We start from the raw sequence: 9,732 nt of genomic DNA, 5'->3' as shown, positions 1-9,732 counted from the left end.
TATTAACTCAAAATTTTGAAACTTTAAATGTTTATATCTAATAAGCTAATAAAGTTTTATTAAAAATTCAAATGCCATTTACCATTAAATTAAAAACTCAAACATTATATTAAATTAAAAATATGTGTTACCATTTAAAAAAACAAAGTTGACTCCCTTCCAAGGCATAAGGGATGAACTTAAAAAGTATTACATAGTTAAAAATTCAAGAATAATATGAAACTAAAGATAATAAAACAAAAAAAGGTTTAAATTATTATTATTATGCGAGTAATTGAGTGGGTTATGATAAAAAAATCACCCTGTATATACATGTAAAGCGACTTAAAGTAAGTACGTAAACGTATCATGCACGAGGTATTGCTGTGTTTTGTTGTCTGGCGTGGTGCGGGGAATCGCTGTACGCGAGACATATGCGGCGGCTGTAGGAATATATATAAATATATACACATACATACATACATATGTATAGTAAGGCGACATAAGTACGTAAACGTATCATGTACTATGTATAACATTGTTTTGTGGTTGGAGGGAACGTTTTACCTAAGGTATAAACGGCGGCAGCGGCGGTAGGAATATATAAATATATATACTTTATATATGTACACGCGGGCGGTATTGGTCAGTCAAAATAAAAATTTGTCTTTATATATATAATTGATGACTGGCACGCGTGTACAAAAACCAAAAATATAAAAAAAAAATTAAAAACTAATATAAGCGTGTTAAAATCAAGTCAGAAAATGGTCTTCTTACCTTGATCCAATGTAAGACCGGTTAAAATCCTTACTGGGGAAACAGTTGACACTACTTACGTCATAAAAATGTGGTCGTCATTGGTTTTGAGGATAGAGACCCGTGGGCTGTTTAATAATGAGCAACAACAGGTTATTTCAACGAAAAATAAAACAAACCGAATAGATGAACATAATAATAAAATAATCTTCGCATAATATCGCGGCACTTTCGCTGGCATCGACGACGCGTTGTCCGGCGTGTTCCTCGGGCGTCAACAGGTTAGCAGCGTTGATAGCGACGCACATAGGTCAATTTTCACGATCTACGCGGTCAAAAATATTTTTTCAATTTTATCATTTCTATTCGGTATTATATGTCTAATTAAAGACATTTTTTTGTTCAGACATCATTTTTTTGGTGAAATATAAGTAAAAAAAAATTGGAATAAAGAAAAATTGTCCTCGGATGTCATAAATAAAAACAGTGATATCCATAACAAAAATTTAGGATTTATTTTAGTTTACGTTACGTAATACAATTTGCATGCAAAATAAAACAAAAAATATAATAATAATATATGTACAGTAATTCTTTATTTATTCAAGTATGGAGTCATCTTGGTCGTCATCTCTATCAAGTTCGCAGTAAGGATCTGCAGACAATAGCATTTCAATTGTTTCGGGACAAAAACTTTTTGATATAGATGTCTTCTTGGGTCTTAGACTGCTTATTAGTGGATTTGAACTCAATATTAATCTGTTATAAACGTCCCGATTACAGTGTTCTCTAGAAAACTTCCTAGCGAAATTCTGGCGATATATGCGGAAATGCTTATTACGTGCCTCTGCAGCCTCTTCCGACAATTGACCTATTGGTAGCAGAGCCTTTTCAATTATAGTTGCTCCATGTATTAAAATTTTATGCATAGTTGGAGTCATAGGGTGCCATCCATATAAGTCTATATACAATTTTGCGGTTTCTTCGGCGTATTCACCGTATTTTTGAGTGTCGATTCTATGGCCACTCGAAATAGTTTCTAATATAACTTTTAATCTGTAAATTAATTCGAAGTTTATACTGGTTATGTCTGCAGCCAATTGGGGATTTTCAAAAAATCTTCTACTGGTGTTACCATCATTGGTATTTCCAAAATTTGTTTTAGGCATGTCCACCAGTAATCCAGTTTCAATCCGAAACCTCTCTTGGATGTGCTTTTTCGTTTCTGCTTACAGTTCTTTCTCTTTGTCAGTCCTCCTCTCTCTATATTTTTTAACTGGTAATTTATATGCCAAATGTAAAACACTTTCAAACAGTCTAATTCTGGCGTGCAATACAGAGAGCCCAAAATTAAATCCAGTTGAACTTGATGTCTCCTTCTTGTCAATTTTGTTAAAGTCTTTCGATGTTGCACCACAGATATAGCACCTACTTGCAGACTTGGTTCCGGTTGCAGCATTATATATTTTCCCGTCTACCATAGTCATGTTAAAAGAATGTTTAAAAGTGAATTTGATTTCGTTCATATTTATTTCTGTTGCTTTTAGTCCTTTCACGGAGTCTTCGACATAATTTATTTCTTCCATTGTGACATCAGTTGATTCTTTTAAAAATCTGAATCTTATTGGACGGCAAAATCGTGGGAACGGGGGCGTAGGGTTTTGCCATTTTACTTTATTGTTGTTTCCACACACTACTTGAAGTGGCACAAATGAGCTCAAAAATAAATTAGCATCTGATTCCATATCATCATCGAATTTTTGCTTGTATTTAGCTTGCCGAGAGCCATCGCAACCCCATTTACAAATTATATTCAAGGAATTTCTCTCTTCTTCGTTAAGCGTTAATAGCACTTCTTCCAAGAAAATTGATAACCGCTTAATGGTATTGTCAATAAGGCTCTGTAAGCTGCTTTCCGCACAGGTGCTCGTAACTCTCAAACATTCCTTTGGTGGAAAGCATTCTTGTTTTGCTTTTAACAAAAGGTAATAAGGAGGATAAAATGCCTTATTTGTATTTCGGATAATTTCGTATTGACGTCTTGTAAGATCAGCCTCAACGAACATTGTCAGAGCTTGTAATGGTGTCAAAGGCGTAACACAATCTTTATTTTCTTTTTCGTCGACTGCTTTTTTATATTCGTGAGCTCGATCAGGATGATTCGTTATTTCTTTAAGAATATGTGACACATCTCTTTTTCCTTGTGCTCTTAAGGTTGTTTGTGTAGCGTGGACAATTATGTCATCTTCGACATTTAACCTAATTTCTTCAGTTTTTCGACGCTTGGTTCGTTCACTAGCGGTATCAAAAGTTTTTGTAGGGCGTCCCGGTCGATTCAACAATTTTAACGGAAGTTCGAAAGCTCCCTCAAGTCAAGACTCATTACATTTCAAAAAATTGTCATCCATTCTGTGAGATTTCGCCCACCTTTCCTTTAAATTTGCTTTAAATATAGAAAATCTGTGTTTAATTGTTTTTAAATCATCATCAGTGGTGCCATAGTTCGATAGTAAATGATTTTCCAGATAATCGAGTTTTGCGTCAAAATTTGGTAAATTTTGGTCTCTCATTATTTCATAGAGGTATCTCCGGGAAACAGTTTTCACACCTGATGTGCTGGCAGTTCCTAACATAACGAAAGACAATGATTAGTCAAATAATAATAGAAATGAAAATTTTTTGGAAAAAGACTATGTCGCTAAGAATGACCCTATTTTTGCTATCTGCAAATTTCGGCAACTAATTTTTGTAACATTCAGTGAAGAAAGGACGGAGCTTTAAAATAAAATGAAAATGAACACGGAGTTTAACGGAGAGCTACAACTTTTTCAATTTTAAAGTTTAAAATTACTTCAATATTTAACACAGAAAACACTCTTTGTTATACACCATGTAATTATATGAATTTTGCATTAAGGCTAACTAAAATATATTAAAAATAAAGAATAATACCTTGGTTATCGAAATCCACCACATTCACCTCAAACACTGACACTGGAAAAGAAATATTTATGTTCAAACTTGTGGTTGCTTGTAACACTGTAATCCCGAAGAATAGCGCACTGGTTGATGGTCAAGTTCCAACTACCTCTGCACGTTCGAGGTTGACGTGGGGTAGTTATAATGGGTAATTTGGGATTCCCTGAAACGTTTACTAATCACCGATAATTGGTTTTTAACGATTTCCGGATCTTTGGAAAATCCAATTTTGACCGCGTAGATCGTGAAAATTGACCTATGTGCGACGGTGCGCGAGTGCGGATCCAATCATAGACGTTGTCACTTTGACAACGGGAAGAAGACTACGGTATCATTTGCGGCGGGATGTCGTCGGCCGTGCGGCGCTTGCTGGACTTTGCACCGCGGCGTATAACGCGAGATGTTGGTCAGTCAAATACTCATAATAGGACGACGGCTGATAAAGGTGGCACGAGTCGTGGGGCATCGTGTATAATGAAGCGACGTGGGGCTGTGTCAGTCACAATAAAAATTTGTTATATATATATATATATATATATATAATTCATGACACGCAAGTGTGTACGGGTACGAAAACCAAAAATAAAATTATACAGAAAAATAGTGTAGTCGCCGACTGGTGAGCGGGGTGGGGTGAATGCGTTACGATGGTCTAGTCACAAGGTCATAGACGACGGGATACGTGACATAATAACACGTGCCGCGTGGAGTTACAAACTTACAACATACAACATACAAGTGAAACTAATATAAGCGTGTTAAAAACACATGTTTTATCGAATTTGTATTTAAAACGAAAAGTTTCGTTTAAATCAAATAAGCAATCGCCTTTTAGTAATAACTGGTTCTTATCTTAATTTGCGCTAACGGTGTTAGCCGTACATCAATAATCGTGACTATTACTTGAATATCAGTAAACTGGACAGTTATTATTAAATATTTAATATTTCTGAGAGGATATATAGCGCTATCTTTACGTTTATAAATTAACAAAAAATCGGTTACCAATTGTCTGACTGCCGTGGCCTATCTATGTGTATTTAATCTATGACTAAAATCATTAAAAAAAAATCAAATTATGTCTTTACCGGGCGACAAAATTATAATTACTGCGTTTAGTATGATTAAATCAAAGTCATTGATGCAATAGCAACAACATTTTTGGAGAGGCTTATTATATTTAACTTTCCCTCTATTATTCTCAAAAATTGAAAATTGTTCTTTCGTTTCTCGTAAATAGTGGGAACCCCTCCCCCAAAAAATCGTTTTTCATTAAAACTCGACATTTTGTTCACTTTTTTTTCCAAAAATTGCCATAACTTATTGAAAATTAACAAATCAAAATAATATTTTTTTATTGAAACCTTAAGTGATATTTTTGAAAATATTCCGGAAATAATGAGACCTTTAAACATATAGCTAATAAAAGCTTATGATACGTACTATAAATTAAAAAAAAACTACTGATACAACTATCATTTGATAATTTTTTTTTCTTTATTTTCATAATTTCAAAATTATCATTTTTATCCATTTTCTTATAAAATATTTTTATGTGTCTATTGTAATTATAGGGCAATATTCATTGGATTACAAGCAATATAATGTATAAATTACAATTATTTCAATATTGATAACTTGAATAAAATAAAAACAAATTAATTTTTTTAATCATATTTCTATTAATTATTTGCTTTAACTGTAGTAAACGAAGGCAAAATTTATTAAAAAAAAATTCAACAAAATAATTATTGGAATTGTAATATCTTTGTGACTCACTCTATATGCAATAATAGTATGTAATTTAATCATTTTTTTTTTAAATAATAATACTTTACATAAAACTATTAAAGTTGCAAACGCAGATTTTCACAGTATAATCATTGAATAAGTGAAGTAAATATTTTATGTATAAAATTTATTTATTTCTAATTAAATATTAATCTTTGATTTCAACATTCGTGATTTTGTATTTATGACTTCACATTATGATTATTATTAGAACAACATTAAATATATGATATTTTCAAGTAAAAAATTAAGTTTTTATAATCAGCCAAAAATATATTTAAATATACTGCATTTGGAATATCTTACTATTCATTAATTTCACAAAGTATATGAATTACTCTTGTTAGTATTTAAAATGTGGTTCAAGTTTTCTAAAGAAAATGTGCTTTTAGTGCTCCTTTTTTTAAATTTATATATCTATTTTGGTAATTTTGCTTTATTAGAAACTGGCTATAAGAAAGATAAAGAAATAATCAAACAAAAATCAAACAGAAATTACAATAAAGATGACATTACATTATTAAAATGCACTTATTTATTTGCTGGTATGAATCATTTAAAATTAACTAAGATACTTTTTGAACACCAGCTCTGTAGTATCAAGGCTGCAACTACTATAATATCTTATGCTAACGACTTCATAAAAAAACAGATAGCTTCATTATATTACAACAAAGAAGAAGTTGGATTATTGTGGTTACTCAACTTGTATACGTGTATAGTTGGAAAATACATAGATTATTTTTTAAATGAAGATAAGAAAGAAGGAAACTCTAGACTTGTCGAAATGTTGCAATGTCAAGAGTTTGTTATCAAAAAATTAGATTCGGAGTCAAAAAATTGTCCACAAAACAGTCGATTTTACTTTGATATTATGGGCTTTAACTTAAGTCAAGGCGATAACTATGATTACATTTTATCATGTATTATGAGAAACATTCATGATATTGAAAATCTAATTGATAATAATAATAATACTAAAACATTAGAATTCGGAAATTTTAAAGTTTTTGGTAGATATTATTTATACTTCAAAAGATTAGGTCGTACTGACCAGGTTGTGTTTAAGTTTATTAATAGTTTCAACTTACGAATAAAATGGGTGGAAAATATTGATGAGAAGTTTAAAAAGGCTTATGATAATGCCAATATACTTGATTGGTCAAACAAAAAATTCCGTTCCTGTTTGTTGTACTATTCAATGGTTTTCGACTTATTCAAAGTAATTATGTTAAGATTGACTTGGAAACAGTTTTTATACATTGAACTACAAGGTGCATCATTGGTTGTAAATCTTACGGATCAATGGTTAATGACACTTCAGAATTTCGCCAAGTATCTAGCATTAGAAGAAGACTATGTAATTAAAAATATAATAGATAGTATTTTTCAGCACATTCATAATTATCCCTCGGAAAACGAATATCTAATATTAACTTATCAAAAGCTTTACACAAAACATTTGATAAATTATATTAGCAATAATATATCAAATCTTTGTGAAGGGTTAGATTGTACGATAGTTGAAAATTGGAACAAGGAAGAAATTTTACAGACATCCAATCAAATTAATTTTTACTTAGATCATAATGTACCTCTATCTGATGAAGTATTAGAAGGAATTAAACATCATGCTTGGAAAAAAAAACTATACTTGAAAGAAACAGTAAGTTTTGGAGACTACCTCCATTATTTATATAAGGACGTCGATTTTAATGTTATTAGATCATTTATTGATTATGTAGAAACATTAAATAGTTATAGTCTATTTGATGGAGAATAGTTAATTGATTTTGACACAATATAAAGTATGACATTAGTTTAAATAGAGAACTTTGATATTACAATTTTTCAAATTATTATAGATGTGCACCTCTTAATTAACTAACACTGAATATACCTTTTATTTCAGTAAAATTATCTCTCTTACAATGTTAAATAATATTATAGATATTAAATAGTTTAGTTATTCTACTAAATGTATGTGTATGATATTTGTATTAAATTTTCTACAAATAATTTTATATTTTACAAACTTTTATTTTAATTTTCAATTATCAGACATTTATGTGAAAATTGTTTCAAGTTTGACAGAAACAATATAACTATCATTGCATTTTATTGTAATATAATATAAATATAGACACTATTCATTAAATATAATCACGGAACATATTTAATTTGGGTTTTTTTATATTTACACAATTGGATACATAAAACAAATGTTTAGTCATTTTGGAAAACACATGAACATGTATTTTAAATTTTTGAGAGTTATTCTAACTTGGAGTGTTTTATGTTAAATTACGTTAAATTGATTAAAAAAACTAGCAATCATTACATTGTACCAATTTTAATATGTGAGATTTAAGCGACTATAAATTTTTAAAAAACGTATGGATTTGTCATACTTTAGACATCATACTTATATAAATAGAAAATAACAATAGTAAAAATATTATTTCGAAAAATCTATGTTTAATAGTCAACAACTGTACACATACTCATAAAAATAGACATAATTTTCAATGAACTTAACAGAAAATTTTTTTTAAATACTAATTTGGCATATTATCATTTATAATTTATAAAATCATTAGAAAATAAATTTAAAAATTTAGCACAGTGGGGTCGTGGCACTTATGGATGTGTCATAGTTAGGACAAGTATAGTTAATGTTTGGCAGCGATTGAAATCTTTATCATAAGAAACACTTCGATTTAAATGTGTAAATAGTGCGTAATGTTAAGAAACTGGTAGATTTTTCCAAAAGCAAAATTAAATCATTTATCATTTATTATTCCTTATTAGTAGTTTCAGTTTCGATGCGAAACTTAGAAGATATTAATTTTACTCTGATGTGTTTTTATTTTATTATTATTTTATTTGTGTGTGTTACCACTCAACCTCAGCTCTCATTGGACCGATTTTGATGAACAATACGTCAATAGATCACAAATTGTACTTAGTCGATGAAATTTTCTTCAAAAATTAATAGAAATTCCCTCGTTTTCCATAAATGGGGAAAATCCCCCAAAAAATTACAATTTTAAAAATCGGTAATTTAAAATTAAAAGCTGAGAAGGTATTGGTTTTACTAAGATGTGTTTATTTTTTTTAGCTTCGATGCGAAGCGGAGAAGGTATTAATTTTACTATGATGTGTTTTTTTTTTTTTTTTATGTCTGTTGCCACTTTTTCTCAGCTCTCACTGGACCGATTTCTTTCAAAAATACGTCAAAAGATCACAAATCGTATCTAGTTGAAGACATTACCCTTCAAAATTGAAAAAAATTCCCTCGTTCCCCGCAAATGGGGGAAATATCCAAAAAAATTACAAATTTAAAAATCGCTAATTTTCGAAATTTTTTCACTTTTTTTTCTTAAAACTTCCATAACTTTTTGAAAAATCAACAAATCAACATAATTTTTTTTTACACTAAAACCTTAGATATTTACCTTTCATTTTTTTGAAAATTTATCACTTATTCTGCTCACTGGGAGGATTTAAAATAGTAACTTTTTTACAAAAATTAATTTTTTCAACTTAATTTTTGAAAATGTTCCGGAAATACTGCGTCCTTTAAACATATATAAAATTAAAGCTTATTTTATGTACTACAAAATGAAAAAAAAAAATTTGTCCCGACACTTTTTTTTCTACATTTAAACGGCTGCCGTAGTTAAAAAAACACTATTTTTGTGTTAAAATTTTCGATTTTCGATTTTAAATTTTCAACTTAAAACTGCCATAACTTTTTCAAAAATGAACAAATAAAAATAATATTTTTTTGTATTGAAACCTTAGATATTTCCCTTTCATTTGATATAATTTTTTTTGAAAATCTAACACTTATTCTGCTCACTGGGAGGATTTAAAATAGTAACTTTTTTACAAAAAATAACTTTTTCAACTTAATTTTTGAAAATGTTCCGGAAATACTGCGTCCTTTAAACATACATAAAATTAAAGTTTATTTTATGTACTACAAAATGAAAAAAAAAAATTTGTCCCGACGATCTATCGTCTATACGCAAATGGCTACCATATTGAAAAATATACTATTTTTGTATGATAATTATGGGTTATGTATTTTATTTTAATAGAAGTTGATGTTGCTTTTGCAATTATCCATCAATTTTTTAAAATTAAACACTATCTACAGATTTGCATCGAAGCGTTTCTTATGATAGTGATTTTAATCACTGTCAGATTAAATCTATA

General features: G+C 29.6%; 2 protein-coding genes across 2 annotated transcripts in view; one reads left to right on the top strand and one right to left on the bottom strand.

The window, feature by feature from the left end:
- Positions 1-1,297: 1,297 nt before the first annotated feature.
- On the bottom strand, positions 1,298-3,996 carry LOC126901738 (uncharacterized). The gene is made up of 2 exons (XM_050678460.1): positions 3,691-3,996; positions 1,298-3,364 (listed from the first exon to the last, which is right to left on the bottom strand). The coding sequence occupies exon 2, from the start codon at positions 2,802-2,804 to the stop codon at positions 1,968-1,970; it is 837 nt and encodes a 278-aa protein (XP_050534417.1). The 5' UTR covers positions 2,805-3,364; positions 3,691-3,996; the 3' UTR covers positions 1,298-1,967.
- Positions 3,997-5,798: 1,802 nt separating this feature from the next.
- Positions 5,799-9,732, top strand: part of LOC126901720 (uncharacterized) — an 18,618-nt gene continuing 14,684 nt past the window's right edge. The window contains exon 1 of the mRNA XM_050678422.1: positions 5,799-6,782. Within this exon, the coding sequence (XP_050534379.1) occupies positions 5,864-6,782 (919 nt within the window). The 5' untranslated portion in view covers positions 5,799-5,863. The remainder of the gene's footprint in view (positions 6,783-9,732) is intronic.

Source organism: Daktulosphaira vitifoliae, unplaced genomic scaffold, assembly GCF_025091365.1.
Source record: "Daktulosphaira vitifoliae isolate Bord-2020 unplaced genomic scaffold, ASM2509136v1 Scaffold_3, whole genome shotgun sequence".
NCBI classification, from domain to species: domain Eukaryota; kingdom Metazoa; phylum Arthropoda; class Insecta; order Hemiptera; family Phylloxeridae; genus Daktulosphaira; species Daktulosphaira vitifoliae.
Note: the sequence above shows the minus strand (reverse complement) of the source record. Positions and strands in the feature narration are given on the sequence as shown.

Bases quoted from the DNA above. Each gene is read 5' to 3' on its own strand.
- LOC126901738 (XM_050678460.1), bottom strand. From the start codon at position 2,804: ATGTTCGTTGAGGCTGATCTTACAAGACGTCAATACGAAATTATCCGA.